This window comes from Podarcis bocagei, assembly GCF_964188305.1.
Source record: "Podarcis bocagei genome assembly, chromosome: 18".
Lineage (NCBI taxonomy): Eukaryota > Metazoa > Chordata > Lepidosauria > Squamata > Lacertidae > Podarcis > Podarcis bocagei.
Window position 1 is genome coordinate 2254525 of NC_138144.1, and position 19456 is coordinate 2273980.

At 48.7% G+C, this 19456-nt stretch overlaps 1 protein-coding gene across 2 annotated transcripts; it reads right to left on the minus strand.

The window, feature by feature from the left end:
* Window positions 1-1889: 1889 nt before the first annotated feature.
* TMEM59L (transmembrane protein 59 like) lies at window positions 1890-18484 on the minus strand. Of its 2 annotated transcripts, none has more exons than XM_081177948.1 (8): window positions 18098-18484; window positions 12559-12664; window positions 11956-12050; window positions 8577-8723; window positions 7183-7291; window positions 6028-6136; window positions 4496-4694; window positions 1890-3113 (listed from the first exon to the last, which is right to left on the minus strand). In XM_081177948.1, the coding sequence occupies exons 1-8, from the start codon at window positions 18347-18349 to the stop codon at window positions 2955-2957; spliced, it is 1176 nt and encodes a 391-aa protein (XP_081034074.1). In that variant the 5' UTR covers window positions 18350-18484; the 3' UTR covers window positions 1890-2954. The 2 variants fall into 2 exon arrangements, with proteins under 2 accessions (XP_081034074.1, XP_081034075.1); XM_081177949.1 differs by having other exon boundaries at window positions 4496-4613; window positions 18098-18483.
* Window positions 18485-19456: the final 972 nt, after the last annotated feature.

Sequence of the window (19456 nt, forward strand, 5' to 3'; positions counted from 1 at the left end):
AACAACAACTACCAGACTTTTAGAAGACCTCTGAAGGCAGCCCTGTTTCGGGAAGCTTTTAATGTTTGATGCATTACTGTATTTTAATATTTTGTTGGGAGCCGCCCAGAGTGGTTGGGGAAGCCCAGATAGTGGGGTTTTTCTCCGCCTCCCCTCCCAATTAACCTCCATCTTCAAGGTCCCCCAATTAACCTGCTCTCTTTCCAAAAAAAAAAACCCTATCCTAAAATGCCACGTTCCTAATCACTGACACATTTTTTAACACAGCTTCACGCAGGGCTTCCGACGCTCTTCTGCAAAACTTCTCTTTCCAGGCAAGAGAGAGATAAAACTTTTTGTCTCTCTCTTTCCAGACCCAGAGAGCAAAAAAGCAGCGTTGTCCTGGGCTGACCTGCTGAGATTCAGCTGGACACAGCTGTCCCAAAAGATCTCCTTTCCTCCACGCCTCCCTGGCCAACGGCAGCTGCTGCCTGAATTTTGCAGCAGGGTGGCAGGCGAAAACAGCGGCTTTCTCCAACCAAGTGAGAAACTTCCTTTCCGCTCACCGCGCCACGAGAGAAGCTGACCTCTTGCCACCAAAGGTTTCCTCCCCACACACACAGAGGCCAGAGACACAGCTATAAACCGTACGAAGCCATGTTTCCCCCCACCCTGTGCTTGGGGGGGGGCTCCGTCTTTCCCCATCGGTTGTCAGGCAAGCAGAATTTGTGCGCTTGTTTGGAGGCGAATCTCGTGGACCGCCAGCTTTTAAAAAACCAGGGAGCCCGCTTCGTTCTTCCAAAGCATCTTTATTCATACGCAAACATATGCAGGGTTGAAACGGGTGCGTCGGTCCGGTAGAATTTGTGCAAGGTTACTTTCTTTGTGCAGGCAACGGCTTCCAACTGCACGCTACCCCGAAGAGGAGGGGAACTTTTAGAATTTCAGATGTTTCTGGGGTACCGTCCTCCATCGTCGGTTGTGCTAGCTAGGACTGATTGGAGCTGAAGACCCAACAAGCAAGATCCTGTTGTTCCCTTTCCCTGTACTCCTGCCCCATTCTGTCTCCCCAAAAATACCCCACAGCTTTGGGTTGCTGGGTTGTTCCTAACAAACAAAAACTGCCCTTCCGCTTTTGGATTAAAAGGATCTAGGGCAGTCCAGCCAGGTCGGCAGGGTAACAAATAACAAAATTATTATCCTTATTATTACCCAACTTCTTCCGCACCTTGGATCCCAACCTGATTTTTGTTATTAAACGGGGGAAACAACTTAAGAACAAACCATTTTAAAGAGATATATAGGGTTTCGACCTTAGGGAAATGTTTTAAGAATAAGTATTGATATATAGGTTTAGATGAGAGTTAAGATCGGAAAAAGTAAAAGTGGCTTTTAAAAATATTGTAAAATTAAGGATTTTGTTGATAAGATGTTTGAAAAAGAAATTTATGTGGTATTGGTAAAAAGATATAAAGGATTAAGTAAAAATGAATTGATGAAAGAGAGAATGTAAAGCTACAGTATTTTAAAATAAATTATTAAGATAAAAATTAGGTTGGAAGGATTTGCTAAAACAACAATTTAATTTAGAATACAAAAATGGGAGGTGTGAGGAGGTCAACGAAATAAGTAAAGGAAGAAAGTTATGTAAAGGTTTGATTTGTTTCTTTTTCCCTTTTTCTTTTTTTTTGAATGTAATTTTTCTGTCCTTTTTAAAATTTCTTTTTTTTTCTTTGTTCTTATTGTAACTTTTAAAATCTTGAATAAATATTATTTTCAAAAAAGAGAGAGAGAGATATAGGGTTAAGATAGATAGGTGCGGAGGCCTAGCTCAGATCCACCGAGGTCTTGCTATTTTTTGAACCCCCCAAAAATGAACGGCGGTGAGCAGAGGAGACTGGGAGAGTTGGGGGGAAAAAACAGCTTTATTCAGTTGAGAAGATTGTAGAAATGGCGGCTCGGCTTTTTTTACACACAGGGTGACCCGTTGCGGAAGCTGGGATGGATACGGATAGCAAAACGACCCAAAATTATATCTCTCTCCCCGCTGGCTAACTGCCTTCCACACCTGATATTTGGGGACGCGTTTTTTCAAAGAGTCTCATCGCTTCAGAAGTTACGGACGGCAAGGACCACCTGACGAGGGCAGGAGAAAAAGACCGAAGGAGGCAAAAAGGGTAGCGGGAAATAAGTTAAACCTCTGTACAAGAGAAACGAGCGTAAGGCGAAATGTACAAGCGATCAAAGCTGGCGTGTGCCCTCTTAAGTGCCAGGGGGTCACGAGTTGCGTGCTGGGAGGGGGTTAGGAGATGGGGACCCCCCCTGTGGCGGACATCAGTGCAAAACGGAACAAAAAACGGGCACCACCAAAAACGACACGGGTTCCGAATGATATGAAGGGGACGTTAAAACCCAGGGCTTGTTGGGAGAGGGCGGGACCTGAACTCGGGACCCCCCGGACTCTGAGTCGCTGAGCTCGGAAGCAAAGTGAGGGTCTCTTCCTCTTTCGTTCCGAACTCAAGCAGGGACGCTGCCTTAATACTGAGCCAAATTGCCTGTCGAGTTTGGCATCGTTCCAGGCAGGGGTGTGTGTATGTGTGTGTGTGCCTGCCCCCTATGTCAGCCCTACTCAGAGACACGTCGATTTGAACCCAGGACCGACTCTGCCTAGCCTTCTGCAGCCTTTCCCCAGAGAACGGCGAGTTGATTTCGAATCGTGGTTTCGAAAACCACGACAACCTGCTCCTTCCCAACCCGCAAGACGTCACTGCTAAAAAAACAGGGGGTCCTGCCTTCGCCTCTGCCGGTAAGGTACCGAGTTCAAGAAACCTGGGCGAGACAGCAGGTGATGTCGGAAAGGGTGGTGTTGCGGCGAGGGGCTTGATGGAAAGCAGGAGGTAATCTGGGGTGTTGGAGGGGGGGACAAGGGGAGGTTGGTGGTGGGTTCAAGGTGAGATATGGAGCAGCGGACGTCCTTAGAGGGCGGTCTTGTCTAAATCCACTTTGACTGGCAGGAGCGCCGCTTCCTCGTTCTCCGCCGGACAGATGGCGACGGCGATTACGGGCCGGAGGGAATATGGAAGGGAGCTATCCAGGTCTTCCAGGTATTCCTTGTCTCCGTTGATACTCAGGGGCTGTGAGGAAAGAAAGAAGGAGAAGATTTGCCCGTTTATTTTCCTTCGAAATAATATTTTGCTAACGCCACGGGGGAGTTCTACTCGGAGCAAAACCAACTTCACCTTGAGAGCCGGTTCTTAACCGTGACTACCGTATTTTTCGCTCTATAAGACGCACCAGACCACAAGACGCACCTAGTTTTTGGAGGAGGAAAACAAGAAAGAAAAAATCTGAATCTCAGAAGCCGGAACAGCAAGAGGGATCGCTGCGCAGTGAAAGCAGCAATCCCTCTTGCTGTTCTGGCTTCTGGGATAGCTGCGCAGCCTGCATTCTCTCCGTAAGACGCACACACATTTCCCCTTACTTTTTAGGAGGGGAAAATTGAGTCTTATAGAGCAAAAAATGTGGTATTTTATTTTATTTATCGTATTTTATAAAATTCACACACTGCTCAGTTGTTGAAAAAGAAACGTTGCAGCGGTCCCTTGGTTCTCAAACGCCTCAATACTCAAACAACTTGGAACCTAAACACTGCGAACCTGGAAGGAAGTGTTCCGGTTTGTGAACTTTCTTCGGAAGCCGAATATGCTCCATTTTGAGTGTTACGCTTCCGATCTGAGTATTACGCTGAGGTCTGTCTGTTTTTGCTATTTATTTTGTGTTTTTGTGGCTGTTTTTGTTTTTGTGACAGTGTGGAACCCAGTTCAGCTACTGATGGATTGATTGTGTGACTGCAGTACATTGTTTATTGCTTTCATTTTTATGGATCAATGGTCTCGTTAGATACCAACATTCATGTCCAATTGCTGTTTTAGGGGTTGTTTTTAAAAGTCTAGGTAAAGGTAAAGGGACCCCTGACCGTTAGGTCCAGTCACGACCGACTCTGGGGTTGTGGCGCTCATCTCGCTTTATTGGCCGAGGGAGCCGGCGTACAGCTTCCGGGTCATGTGGCCAGCAGGACTAAGCCGCTTCTGGCGAACCAGAGCAGCGCACGGAAACGCCGTTTACCTTCCCGCCGGAGCGGTACCTGTTGATCTACTTGCACTTTGACGTGCTTTCGAACTGCTAGGTTGGCAGGAGCAGGGACCGAGCAATGGGAGCTCACCCCGTGGTGGGGATTCGAACCGCCGACCTTCTGATCGGCAAGTCCTAGGCTCTGTGGTTCAGACCACAGCGCCACCCGCGTCCTAAAAGTCTGGAACGGATCATTCCTGTTTTGCATGACTTTCTACGGGAAAGCACGCCTTGGTTTTGGAACGCTTTGGTTTTGGAACGGACTTAAGTTTGAGAACCAAGGTTCCACTGTATATATGTATATAAAGAGAGAGCGAGAGAGAGAATATTGGAAATGGAAAAAAAGGCTCACTGCCCATCTCCCCCTTTGGCCCCCAAACCATACCTGGGTCTTGACATGTTGATCGGGAGCTGTCACCAAGCTCGCGCAACTGAGCCACAACATCACCATGATGGAAAGGAAGAGGCAAGCAGCCAAGATCCATCGCGGCAGCCCCGAACGTCTGTAACACCCAAAGGCCCCCCGCCAGAGAGAGACGACGAGATTATGGCCGGCCATGGAGGGGGCGGACGCTTCGAACTGGCTGGTGGGGGAGAGGGAAACGGGGAGGGGGAGCCGGCGGGTGGGTGGGTGGGGAAAGGGTGGGGGGAAAGGACCGTCAACAACGTGGAAGAGGGGATCAGGTGAGTCTGGCCAGGTGAGCATCCCTTCCGTGGGAGCTCCGCCCCTCCGCCACCTGCACCCCGCCCACTTTCCCAGCTGGCCCCGCCTCCTCGCCTCTGGCCCCGCCCCTCAAATGTCTGCTTACAATACAATTTCCAATGAAATGCGGGAAAAGAACCCTTTTCGTGTGTGCAACCACAGCGGCTAGGATTTTAATACAGTGGTGCCCCGCAAAACGAATGCCTCGCAAGACGGAAAACTCGCTAGACGAAAGAGTTTTCCGTTTTGGAGGTGCTTCGCAAAACGAATTTCCTATGGGCTTGCTTCGCAAGACGACAATGTCTTGCGAGTTCCTGCTGGGTTTTTTTCCTCCTCCCCCTTTTTCTAAGCCACTAAGCCGCTTATCAGCTGATCCAATCAGCAGATAAGCCGCTAAAAGCCGCTAATAGCGCTAATCCGCGAATCCGTCAATGGGCTTGCTTCGCAAGACGAAAAAACCGCTAGACGAAGAGAACCACAGAACAGATTCTTTTCGTCTTGCGAGGCACCACTGTAGCTGGAAAGTGGGAAGGCGATAGAATTCCCACACAAAAAATGATTGGCAAGCAAATATTTAGAACTTGCAAAAAGGACTGGGAGAATAAGAGGGAAATCAAACCAGGAAGTTAATAAAGGTTGGATAATATTCAAAGAATATATTAAAAAGTACTGCGGCAGTACAATGCTTCTGACAGATTTAGATTGAATCTGGAAGTGTAAGGAAATTATGAAAATGAAAATTTCTTTTGACGAGTAGCAGGAAAGAATGATAATGATGAAGTGCATATAGGATAATAGGGTGCAAAAAGCCCAATGAGGCGAGTCGGGAGTTAACGTACGTGTAATGTCAAAGGATTATGTTGTTAGTTAGTGCCTATGGTTTATGTTGTTTGCTGGTGGTGATAAGGTGGGGGGGGCAAAAATGGGAAGATTTCCCCCCCACACCACACCTCCTTTTTGCCCAACCGCTTTGCAGAACCTTGGGCACCAGCCACAGACTTTGAGCCTAACTTTGCCTCCATGAGGACTAAGAACTTGACTTTTCAAACAAAAAATCAAATACGAAAATAAAGCGGATCTCGGCGTCCTTTTTTTTTAAAAAAAAAAACCGATTCCTCCTATCCTCTGGGGCCTGTCTGCACATTTATCCTCAATCCCACCCCCCATTCCTCTCCCTGTACCCCAAATATTGCCTCCCCTTCCCACTTCTTTACTTGGACATGCAGCCCAGGAAGTCGTGTTCTGGGGGCGCCTGGGTCTCGGCCGGGGGCGACGATTTCCCTCTGGCTTTCGGCTCCTCCACGGGGGGCTTCTCCCGAAGGCCTGAAGGGGCAAAGAAAGCGTGCGGGGAGGGAAATACGGGGCAGAAAAGGAGACCCATAAGTGGAGGACCGAGGAAATAATGCAAACCGCCGATACCAACCGGGAGAAAGAAAGTTTGCAATAAACCCAGGAGCAGTTTTGCGGCATTCCCAAATTCCCGCGGCGTCCTGGTTTTTTTTGCAAGGGTGTTAAAAATCGTTTCCAAAAAGGCTCGGCGTCATCCGAAGGCTCCAGCTGGTGCAAATCACCATGCGATAAATCACTGCGCCCCCTAAACTGTGGAGACCCCTCCGCACAGAGGTGCGCCGAGCACATATTTCGGCGAACACAGAAGATGCACTGCTTTGGCCTTCTGACACATGAGATGTGTCTTTTTCGCACGTGCCATATTTCTGCGATTGTTCTGCCCTGGGACCTTGGTTTGAAGGGCAGGCGATTAAATAATAACAAATGAATAAGTTTTTATTTATACCCCGCCCTTCCCGGTTCAAAGAACCGGGCTCAGGGCGGCTAACAACAAATTTAAAACACTGAATTAATGCAACAAAAAACCAGCATGAAATATGATAGAAAACGTGAATAACAATAAATTCAGAATTCAAAAATCTATTCAGGGGGGAAATCCATCCCATAAACATTAGATGATCCCCAGGGCTAGCTGGCTAAGTTAGTCCTATTTGGGCCAGCGAGGAGACCAGGGGAGAATAATCTGTGGGGTCTCAGAGCGGGTGATCTTCATAAAAGGGGAGGGAAGAAAAGGTAAGGGGAATAAAAGATCAGGCTAAGTTCAAATTGAAAGCCAGGCGGAATAGCTCTGTCTTACAGGCTCTGCGGAAGGAGGTTAAATCCTGCAGGGCCCTGGTCTCATGGGACAGAGCATTCCACCAGGTCGGAGCCACCACTGAGAAGGCCCTGGTAGAGGATAGTCTGACTTCCTTAGGGCCCGGGACCTCTAAACTATTATTATTCATGGACCTTAAGGTCCTCTGCGGGGCAGACCAGGAGAGGCTATTAATAATACTAGCAAAATCAATACTCTCTCTTACCTGTGTGGGGCTTCAAAGTGTTGGAGGTGGACGGTGCCCACGTCTTCTCCAAAACCTCCGATTTGGGCGCCTGGACCTCTGGAACCGGATACTCGATCTCTGGCTGAGACTGAGGACAAAAAGAAGGACAGTCTTTAGAATCGCAGAATCGGCCGGGACCCCTAGAGGCATCTAGTCGAACCCCATGAAACCTTTGAAATGCACAGGGGAAGCTTCTGCAGAGCGTGTTTTCCGTATATTGCGGTTTGCCTCCTAAGACGGGGAATACGCAGGAGAAATGATTTTTGTTTTTTATATTTTTATACATTTTTACTAGTTTTTTTAACATCATTTCCAACAATCATATAACTTCCTGTCTTAGATGATATTTTAGACTTCCGTCAACACCTCTGATGATTTCCCGTTCTTCATCGCTTATTCTGCCTTTCTTAATTTCTCTATTGCTCTTAATTATCATTAACTAATAATTCTCCTCATAGTCTTTCTTGCAATGTTTCAAATAGTCCTCCTTACTTCTTCTTGCCGTCCTACTAGCGTAATCTGTCCATTACAATTGCTTTTCAAATAGTTCATATATTTACTCCAGGAGAAATGATTTTTGAGGAGATACGGAAGGTGTCTGTAGAATTTGTACTGTTATAACGGAAAAGGTGTCAAACCGTCGCAAGAGGTGAAATTTCAGGAGGTTGGATAGTTACAAAGGAATGGTCTTGCGGGTGCTGGGTGGACATTTTTATTCTTATTTATGCATGATTATCACTTTGTGATAATCTTGGGAGAAAAGCAATGACAAACCTAGACAGCGTCTTAAAAAGCAGAGACATCACCTTGCCAACAAAGGTCCATATAGTTAAAGCTCTGGTTTTCCCAGTAGTGATGTATGGAAGTGAGAGCTGGACCATAAAGAAGGCTGATCGCCGAAGAATGGATGCTTTTGAATTCTGGTGCTGGAGGAGACTCTTGAGAGTCCCATGGACTGCAAGAATATCAAACCTCTCCATTCGGAAGGAAATCAGCCCTGAGTGCTCACTGGAAGGACAGATCCTGAAGCTGAGGCTCCAATACTTTGGCCACCTCAGGAGAAGAGAAGACTCCCTGGTAAAGATCCTGATGTTGGAAAAGATGGAGGGCGCAAGGAGAAGGGGACGACAGAGGACGAGATGGTGGGACAGTGTTCTCAAAGCTACCAGCATGAGTTTGACCAAACTGCGGGAGGCAGTGGAAGACAGGAGGGCCTGGCGTGCTCTGGTCCAGGGGGTCACGAAGAGGCGGACAAGACTAAACGACAACATCACTTTGTGAAAAATAATAATAAAGCACCCTTCCTCTGTTTCGAGTTTCCCCCCATTCACCGCTCCCTGGTTTTGCCACCCAACCATGCCAGCAGCACCCACCTGGAAAACGACGACTTTCCCGTCGTCAGCCTGAAGGTAGAAGGTCCACGTGGAGGAAATAAAACTCTGCGCCGAACTGACGATATCGTTGCAGAAGCTGGAGACGAGGTCAAAGACGGAGAACGAGGCAGGCTTTGGGTCCAGGGCCTGTGTGAAGATAGGCGTGAGTCAGTCTGAAAATTCCCAAACCCTGAAAGGTCGGTTTCTTTTTTTTTTCTTCCCCAAAGATATTTATTAAAGTTTTTAAAATATAACAATGAAAATGCAAAATGAAAAGAAACAAAATACAACATAAAAACAGTTAAAAAACAAATACGGTAATTTTCCATAACATATCTTCCTTACGCTTATTTCCCCAGACCTCCTCATACCTCCCTTCTTTGTATTCCACTTCAATTTGTTAGTTCAGCAAATCCTTGCCATTAAGCTTTTACCCATTTGTAAACCTTATTTTCCGTATCTCCTAAAGCATTACAGCTGAAAACCCCTTAGTTTCTATCCAACATCCTTCTAACATTCATTAATTTTACAATATTTCTGTAAATAGTCTTTAAATTTCTTCCAGTGAAAGGTCGGTTTCTTACAGGTGTGTGATGGGGATGATGCCGTACCCAGACGAAGTACAGTGGTACCTCGGGTTACAGACGCTTCAGGTTACATACGCTTCAGGTTACAGACTCCGCTAACCCAGAAATAGTACCTCGGGTTAAGAACTTTGCTTCAGGATGAGAACAGAAATTGCGCAGCGGCAGCGGGAGGCCCCATTAGCTAAAGTGGTGCTTCAGGTTAAGAACAGTTTCAGGTTAAGAACACACCTCCGGAACGAATTAAGTACTTAACCCAAGGTACGACTGTATATGGGGAAATGTCCCCAACCACTCTGGACAGCTCCCAGCAGACTATTAAAAGCACAACAGAACATCAAACATTAAAAACTTCCCTAAACAGGGCTGCCTTCAGATGCCTTCTAAAAGTCGGATAGTTGTTTATTTCCTTGACATCTGACGGGAGGGCGTTCCACAGGGTGGGCGCCACCACCGAGAAGGCCCTCTGCCTGGTTTCTTGCAACCTCACTTCTCGCAGGGAGGGAACCGCCAGAAGGCGCTCGGAGCTGGACCTCCGTGTCCGGGCTGGACGATGGGGGTGGAGACGCTCCTTCAGGTATACAGGGCCGTTTAGGGCTTGAAAAGTGAGCACCAAAACTTTGAATTGTGCTCGGAAACGTCCTGGGAGCCAATGTACGTCTTTCAGGACCGGGGTTATATGGTCTCGGCGGCCGCTCCCAGTCCCCAGTCTGGCTGCCGCATTCTGGATTAGTTGTAGTTTCCGGGTCACCTTCATTTTTTTATTTTTTTTTTTAGTTTCAAACATATTTTCATAAACCTCTTTTCTTGAACTTCCCCATACCCCCCCTCTCTGCATCCCAATGTCCATAATTCAACTAGCAACTCCCAGTTGTTACTTTCTAATCTCTGTCATCTTAGTCCTCTTTTATAGTCTAGCCTTGTATCCCTGTACCCTTTTGCTTCTGAAAACCACAACATTTTAGCATTCATTAAGTTTATAGTAGTCCTTAAGATAACTTTTAAATTTTCTCCATTCTTCTTCCACCGTCTCTTTTCGTTGATCACGGATTCTGCCTGTCATCTCGGCCAGTGTCATATAGTCCATCACTTTCATCTGCCATTCTTCCAAAGTGGGTAAGTCTTGTGTCTTCCAATACTTTGCGATAAGTATTCTTGCTGCTGTTGTGGCATACATAAAGAAAGTTCTATCTTTCTTTGTCACCAATTGGCCGACAATGCCCAAGAGGAAGGCCTCTGGTTTTTTAGAAAAGGTACATTTAAGTACCTTTTTCATTTCATTATAGATCATTTCCCAGAAGGCCTTTATCTTCGGGCATGTCCACCAAAGGTGATAGAAAGTACCTTCAGTCTCTTTACACTTCCAACATTTATTGTCGGGCAAATGATAGATTTTTGCCAGTTTGACTGGGGTCATGTACCACCTGTAAACCATTTTCATAATGTTTTCCTTTAAGGCATTACATGCCGTAAATTTAATACCGGTGTTCCATAACCATTCCCAGTCAGCTGACATAATGTTATGTCCAACATCCTGAGCCCACTTAATCATAGCCGATTTAACTGTTTCATCCTGTGTGTTCCATTTCAACAACAAGTTGTACATTCTAGATAAATTCTTAGTATTGGGTTCTAACAATTCGGTCTCTAGTTTTGATTTTTCCACCTGGAAACCGATTTTCCTATCCTGTTTAAAAAATAGTTTCCGGGTCACCTTCCAAGGTAGCCCCACGTAGAGCGCATGGCAGTAGTCCAAGCGGGAGATAACCAGAGCATGCACCACTCTGGCCAGACAGTCTGCGGGCAGGGAGGGTCTCATCCTGCGTACTAGATGGAGCTGCCCTGGGCACAGAACTGATCTGCACCTCCATGGACGGCTGTGAGTCCAAAATGACTCACAGGCTGCGCACCTGGTCCTTCGGGGGCACAGTTGCCCCATTCAGGACCAGGGAGTCCCCCACACCTGCCCGCCTCCTGTCCCCCCAAAACAGTCCTTCTGTCTTGTCAGGATTCAGAAAGGCAATCCCTGCAGCCCACGTTGCGATCCAAAAGCCTGCGCCGACACACATTTGCAGACGCACATTCCGCCCGCAGCGACAGGTGGCGGGAGGCATTGTTTGGGCCCAGGATGTTCCCTGCCCACGGCTTGGCTTTGGAGGAAATGTCTGGAGGCACTAGCCTCCTAAGCTGTTTTTAAGACTAAAGAATGGCTCTCTAATCCCCCAACACACACATATTCCCCCCCCCCCGACACTTTGGTCAGTCTCACAAAACTGGCGAAAGCAGCGACACCATCCCTCTAGGCTGAGATTTCGATGCCAAAACCAGACAGGTGCCAGTTTAATAGTTATCTGGATGCCATGCTTTCAAAGAGAGAGGTTTGGGGTTCCAGCACCCCTTTTAGGCATGTTTGTGTACTCCCAGAGGACGGTTTAATTTATTTATTTGCGGCGCGCATCTCACTTTACTGGCCGAAGGAGCTGGCGTACAGCTTCCGGGTGATATAGCCAGCAGGACTAAGCCGCTTCTGGCAAACCAGAGCAGTGCACGGAAACGCCGTTTACCTTCCCGCCGGAGTGGTACCTATTTATCTACTTGCACTTTGACGTGCTTTCAAACTGCTAGGTTGGCAGGAGCAGGGACCGAGCAACGGGAGCTCACCCCGTCATTGCGGGGATTCGAACCGCTGACCTTCTGATCGGCAAGCCCTAGGCTCTGTCGTTTAACCCACAGCGCCACCCTATAGCTTGTTTAGCTTATACGTAAATCCGGCACTGGTTTAGGAGACAAATTACCTTCTCTCCCCGGCTGTCTGTCTCCGGCAGCTGAGTCCTGCATCCCGTCGTACAGCCAAACTGTTCATCGCCACCAGCGTAAGCTTCCATACAGGCTGAATTGTCGAGGGGGGTGGGGAGGAAGAGATGGGGGGGGGAAGAGAGGTTACCCGCCGCGTCTCTGCATGAGTCTGCGCTCTTTCTGATGGGGCAAGGCGTACTGTTGTGTCTCTGCACTTGGCTGCGAGTTTGGGGGGAAATCTCCCAGCGGGAACAACTTGCCTCCGAAAGGAGGGTACGTGTCAACTCCCTGAACGAGTCCCTGCTCTGCTTTTGCTACCTCCCGACCGAAAGACTTTACTGCCTTCAAAAAGACAGAGTCCATTGCAGAGTTAATCACATCCTAGGAAGGGAGGGTCCCCCCCCCTTGTTTCGTGCCTGTCCCCACCTGCAATTTTCCATTATCCTTCCCCTCCGCTCGGCTGTCTGTGGGAATCGGTTGCAGAATATAGACGGTGGGGAGATGACAGCCGTTAAGTGGAAAGGAAGTTCTGGATAATGTAACCAACGGGCTTTGGACGGCGGGGGGGGCATTGTTTGTAAGGAGGAGGGGCGCGGGCTCACCCGATTCGCACTCGACTCTTGTTGCATTCAGGTCGGCCGTGGCGTCCACAAAATGACAGATGGAAAACAGCCGGCAGCCCCGGTAGCAGGCGTTGAGGACGGCATCCTGGGAAAAAATATTTTTGTGGGGGGGGGGGGAAGAGTGGAGAGAGAAATTAAAGCATTGTGCATGTCCCGCACAATGACAGCATCTTAAAAAGCAGAGACATCACCTTGCCAACAAAGGTCTGTATAGTTAAAGATCTGGTTTCCCCAGTAGTGATGTATGGAAGTGAGAGCTGGACTATAAAGAAGGATGGATGAAGAATGGATGCTTTTGAATTCTGGTGCTGGAGGAGACTCTTGAGAGTCCCATGGACTGCAAGAAGATCAAACCTCTCCATTCTGAAGGAAATCAGCCCTGAGTGCTCAGTGGAAGGACAGATCCTGAAGCTGAGGCTCCAAGACTTTGGCCACCTCATGAGAAGAGAAGACTCCCTGGAAAAGACCCTGATGCTGGGAAAGATGGAGGGCGCAAGGAGAAGGGGACGACGGAGGACGAGATGGTGGGACAGGGTTCTCGAAGCTACCAGCATGAGTTTGACTAAATTGTGGGAGGCAGTGGAAGACAGGAGGGCCTGGCGTGCTCTGGTCCAGGGGGTCACGAAGAGGCGGACACGACTAAATGACTAAACAACAACAACAATGTCCCGCCGCTGTCACAGAATCATAGTTCCCTCCCAGTCCCGTTTCCTTCGATTTCACCCTATACAAAACCCAATCCGGACGTTCAGTCTCTTGGTCACGTCTAGGCGTGACCAAAGGACGGGAGCCAGAGGTTTAGGGCTATGCAGGTGGAGAGCAGGAAAACGAAAAAGGTAGTTTTGAGCGGGGAGATGTTAGTTTAGCCCTCGCCACCCCGAGCCTAGAATATGGCGGAAAGCCTGACAATATATGTGCCTACCTGCAAGGGGCGTTGTATGGGTGGGTGGCTGAGATATATTTTTAAAATATTTATCAAAGGAAATATTTGCAAGGCCCCTATACATGTTTGCTGCTAATGGCAGTAAAAACCATTCGCTGAAAAATGGGCGGCGATGAACTGTTTTGGAAGGAACTGTTCTTAATCGCCTGGTCGGAAAAGTTTTCAGACGATGTTTAAAAGTTGGAACACGCCGCAGAAAGTCTAGTGTCCCGGTCAGGTAATCTGTTCTGCCTGGGCCAGAACCAACTTGGGTGTCCTGTGTTCTGGGAAGCCCAATTTAAGAAGGGTATCGACAAGGATATTCTTCGGGCAACCAAGATGGTCAAAGGGTCTGGAAACCGAGCCTGATGAGGAACGGTTGAAGGAGTTGGGCATGTTTAGCCTGGAGAAGAGGAGATAGGAGAGCCATCTTCAAATATCTGAAGGGCTGTCGCAGGGAAGAGGGAGCAATCTCATTTTCTCCTGAGCATGACTCGAGTTTTATTTATTTATTAAGGTCCTTATGTTACATCGGCAAACATTATCATATTGCATCCCAAGGCTTATTATAATATAATTTTCAGCATGTATACAAAGTTTATGTACCTAAAGAAAAGAAACAAGGACAAAAAAACCTATTCCAAAATCATATATGTACGAACACTTTGTACCAACACTGTCTATCCCGTTGTATATTCCTTTTTTATTGTAGATTTCTTCACATTTTATCTATCTATCTATATATAAGGGTCTGGTGACTTCTGTTTCAGGGTATCTGAAGAAGTGCGCATGCACATGAAAGCGTAACTTAGTTAGTCCCTAAGGTGCAACTGGACAATTTATTTAATTTATTTCAATAGGGACAAATTTAAGGTAAAGGTAAAGGGACCCCTGACCGTTAGGTCCAGTCGTGGCCGACTCTGGGGTTGCGGTGCTCATCTCGCTTTACTGGCCGAGGGAGCCGGCGTACAGCTTCCGGGTCATGTGGCCAGCAGGACTAAGCCGCTTCTGGCGAACCAGAGCAGCGCACGGAAACGCCGTTTACCTTCCCGCCGGAGCGATACCTATTTATCCACTTGCACTTTGACGTGCTTTCGAACTGCTAGGTTGGCAGGAGCAGTGGCGTAGCGTGGGGGGTGCAGGGGGGGCGGGCCGCACCGGGCGCAACATCTGGGGGTTAGGGTTAGGGGCGCAAATCCACGGGTTAGGGGGCGCAAATTACTTGCCTTGCCCCGGGTGCTGACAACCCACGCTACGCCACTGGGCAGGAGCAGGGACCGAGCAACGGGAGCTCACCCTGTCATTGCGGGGATTCAAACCGCCGACCTTCTGATCGGCAAGTCCTGGGCTCTGTGGGACAAATGTAGGGTTCTGGAGTAAGGCAGGAAGAACCAGATGCACAAATATAGGATTGGGAGGGGACACACCTGGCTTACTAGCAGTACATGTGAACAGGATCTGGGGGTCTTGGTGGACCACAAGCGGAACGTGAGTCCACTGTGTGATGCAGCAGCAAAAAAGGTGAATGCTATTCTAGACTGCAACCACACCTGTCCAGATCAAGGGAAGTAATTGCCCTTCTCTATTATTTTGACCTTGCCAACAAAGGTCTGTATAGTTCAATCTCTGGTGTTCCCAGCCGTGATGTATGGAAGTGAGAGCTGGACCATCAAGAAGGCTGATGGCCGAAGAATGGATGCTTTTGAATTCTGGTGCTGGAGGAGACTCTTGAGAGTCCCATGGACTGCAAGAAGATCCAACCTCTCCATTCTGAAGGAAATCAGCCCTGAGTGCTCATTGGAAGGACAGATCCTGAAGCTGAGGCTCCAAGACTTTGGCCACCTCAGGAGAAGAGAAGCCTCCCTGGAAAAGACCCTGATGTTGGGAAAGATAGAGGGTGCAAGGAGAAGGGGACGACAGAGGACGAGATGGTGGGACAGTGTTCTCGAAGCTACCAGCATGAGTTTGACCAAACTGCGGGAGGCAGTGGAAGACAGGAGGGCCTGGCGTGCTCTGGTCCAGGGGGTCACGAAGAGGCGGACACGACTAAACAACTAATCAACAACAACAAATTATTTTGACATTGCAACACACTGCTTCCAGAGAGCTTTCTGAGTGAGTGTTTAGCAAATGCTTGCATATAAATAACACACACACACACACACACACACACACACACACACACACATATATATATATATATATATGTTTTGGTGTCTTCGGGTGTCTTCCCGTGTAAGAGTTGGGGTGTCTAGGCGACGTTTCGACGAGGTCTCACTCGTCATCTTCAGGCTGGTGCTTTCGGCTTCTGTTCTAGTAACAAGAAGCCGAAAGCACCAGCCTGAAGATGACGAGTGAGACCTCGTCGAAACGTCGCCTAGACACCCCAACTCTTACACGGGAAGACACCCGAAGACACCAAAACCTACATTCCTGTACCCGTGAAAATCTACGAAAGCAAATATATATATATATATATATATATATCCATGCACATCGCTTAACGCAGGCAACCCAGAGATACAAAAACTCCAGGTTAATGTCTCGCTTGTCAAATTGCTCTCACCTAACGTTCAACCCAAATCTACCCTCCTTGTTAACCTAAGCGCATTGTCCATTTCTGCACTAACTCCGAGGTTTTGGGGGTTTTTTGCAAACTGCCCTAAGGTTTTCCCCATTTGCTTTCCTTTTTACAATTCAGCGGTGCAAAGATCTTACGAATCAGAAAAATAGATGCCTTTCGACAGCAGGTCGGCAGGGGAACGTGATAAGTCTTCTTTAATGAATAGAAAATTCAATTTGAAAACAGAAAAATGAAATAAAAGCAAGCCTAAAGAGGACGTTTTTTAAATTAATCCGACGGAGAGGGAAAAAATATTATTGTTATTTTTAAATTGCCTTCCTGTGGAGTTAGAGGGAGGGTTAAAAAAAGTCTTCGCTGCATCACCTTTGCGATTGTCCCAGGAACGTTTGACTGACAGAAAGGACATGAGAGCATCCTCTTTGATTCAGCAACACAATTCACCCCTCTCCGTTGGCTCCAGATCAGCACCAAGGAGAGAGGGGGGCGGCTCCACAGAGCCTCCATGGAGAGGAGCAGTCTACCGGGAAATTGCCAGCAAGCGGCGGAGGAAAACCGGGACACACACACACACACACACACACACACACACACCAACCTCCAAACCGTATTTAAATGAGCCAATAAATTTTCAATGCCTTAAAGAATTTAAGGATTTGAAAATGATCATAGCATAGCTTGCAAACTCGGCCTGCTTATTTTCATCGCGTCCCCTTCTCTCAGTGCGTCCCATACTCCTTTCGCAGCACTGCACAAAACTAATTGTGTATGTCGCAAACACGGCTGATGCAAAACGCCCCCCCCCCCCAAATAAAAATTGAATGCAGAACAAAAGATGTTTTGGGAGATGAAATCCCTCACACAGTATGGGTTGTTTGCAGCTAAATCCTACGCAGAGTGGACCCATTAACGGAACGGCACACAGGTCGTCTCCTGTTGTTCCAGTGGGTCTACTCTGAGTATTTGGGCCCCCAAAGGTGGAGGCCAAAAGCCCCAGGAAATTGGAAACAAGTATAGGTTGCATGTCTGCGGAAGAGAGATGGGTGGATTTTAGCTGGGGCGGGGGGGAGCTATAGACAAACAAAAATAAAAATCAGACAGAGCGAGGGGTCTTTATCCAAAGCGGTTTTTCTGCCGATGGACGAGCGGGAGGGGGCAGTGATGGATTGGTACCTGAAGAAAGCAGATCCCACATGCAGAAAAAAATAAATACAATTAAATTAAAGCACCTCGCACCTAAATAAAGCAACACACTAGATATGCCCCCCCAAAAAATCAAAACGGATCGTTTTAAAATGGCATGTTTCATTTTTATTTTAAAATTGCTCCCCCTCCGTTTTTTTTTCTTCCCTTAAACCTTTTCCATCTCTCTTTCCTTCCAGCCTGGAAAAGATGGATGCTGGTATTCTTCCCAGTTTAGGGGGCCACGAGGAGCGGGGGGTGGGGGGGCGGCGCAGGCAGAGACAGGCATCAAAGGCTATTTATCTGCGTTCTTTTTGATTTTCCTCGGGAATTTCTGCGTGCGTTTCAACCGAAAACCCCAGACTCTCAAAGACGAAAATTTATTCCCGATTTTAAATACGACAATCGCTTTTAACTGAGCACTGAATCTTGGGTTGCTTCGAGGAGCAAATCTACCCCTGGCTTTTAATGGCGCACGAATTTCGGGTGCTGAAAGGAGCAAATTCTACGCCTGCTTTTAAACAGAATCGCTTTTAATCGCGCGCACATCTCGGGTGCTGGAGGAGCAGGTCTTTTCGCTGCTTTTAAATATAATATTCGCTTTTAGCCGTGCACGGATCTTGCGCGTTTGGGGCGTGCGCGTCCGGCGGTGCCATTTCTCTGAATTGATGGCTTGCCTGCAACGCCATCCCCGACTCCGAGTAGACCCATTGGAACCACGGGGCGAGCTTTGGACCTGGGTTTTTCCTCTCTCTCGCGCGCTCTCTCTCCCTTTGGGGGCAAGGGGTCTACTCGGAGTAGGAGCCTGCGCCGCGCGCTCCTGGGTGGGTTACCTTGGCGCCGGGGGTCTGGAGACGCAGGCTGGGCGCGCAGCGCGCTTGGCAAGCGGAGATGTCTCCCAGCTGAGCCGAGAAAGGATCGCCGTCTCCCGGCGGAGGAGAAGACGAAGGAGGCGGCGGAGGAGGAGGAGAAGAAGAAGGAGATGATGATGATGAAGAAGGAGGAGAAGAAGCCCCGCCGCCGAGGGCCGCCAGCCCGGCCCGCGGGAGCAGCAGGAAAAGGAGCAGCGCCGCGCCTTCGGCCATCCTGCCCGCCTGCGATGGAGAAGAAGATGGAGAGGCCCGAGGAAGAAGAAGAAGAGGACCGGGAGGAGGAGGAGGAAGGCTGCCGAGGGAGCCCGGAGCGCGCGCAGGAGGAGGAGGAGGAGGAGAAGCGTCGGGGGCGCGCCGGGCGAGCAGCGGAGCAGCCTGGGAGAGAGGAGGAGGGGGGGTGAAGGAGGGAAGAGGTGCCGGGGCGCAAGGGAGGGAGGGAGAAGCAAATAGGTGCAGGGGCTGAAAGGAGGGAGGAAGAAATAGGTGCAGGGGCTGAAAGGAGGGAGGAAGAAATAGGTGCAGGGGCTGAAAGGAGGGAGGAAGAAATAGGTGCAGGGGCTCAAAGGAGAGAGGAAGAAATAGGTGCAGGGGCTCAAAGGAGAGAGGAAGAAATAGGTGCAGGGGCTCAAAGGAGAGAGGAAGAAATAGGTGCAGGGTCTCAAAGGAGGGAGGAAGAAATAGGTGCAGGGGCTGAAAGGAGGGAGGAAGAAATAGGTGCAGGGGCTGAAAGGAGGGAGGAAGAAATAGGTGCAGGGGCTCAAAGGAGAGAGGAAGAAATAGGTGCAGGGGCTCAAAGGAGAGAGGAAGAAATAGGTGCAGGGGCTCAAAGGAGGGAGGAAGAAATAGGTGCAGGGGCTCAAAGGAGGGAGGAAGAAATGGGTGCAGGGGCTCAAAGGAGGGAGACGAAATAGGTGCTGGGGCTCAAAGGAGGGGGGAGGAAATAGGTGCAGGGGCTCAAAGGAGGGGGGAGGAAATAGGTGCAGGGGCTGAAAGGAGGGAGAAGTAGGTGTAGGAGACTCTCTCCACACAGCCCCCCCCCAATATACAACAGGGCAGGTTCCCCTCTCTTCCTCCAACACCATCTCCTTTGTCTGACTAATATTTAGGTGCAAGTTATTCTCTAATGCATTAGGGACGCGAGTGGCGCTGTGGGTTAAACCACAGAGCCTAGGACTTGCCGATCAGAAGGTCAGCGGTTTGAATCCCCATCACGACGGGGTGAGCTCCCGTTGCTCGGTCCCTGCTCCTGCCAACCTAGCAGTTTGAAAGCATGTCAAAGTGCAAGTAGATCAATAGGTACCACTCCGGCAGGAAGGTAAA

What these genes read in the sequence shown, in the direction of transcription:
- TMEM59L (XM_081177948.1), bottom strand. Translation starts at nt 18,349, where the DNA reads ATGGCCGAAGGCGCGGCGCTGCTCCTTTTCCTGCTGCTCCCGCGGGCC. An exon ending in TCCAGACCCCCGGCGCCAAG is followed by an intron (nt 12,665 to 18,097) that starts GTAACCCACCCA and finishes ATTTTTTCCCAG; the next exon opens with GATGCCGTCCTCAACGCCTG. An exon ending in ATCAACATGTCAAGACCCAG is followed by an intron (nt 3,114 to 4,495) that starts GTATGGTTTGGG and finishes CTTTCCTCACAG; the next exon opens with CCCCTGAGTATCAACGGAGA.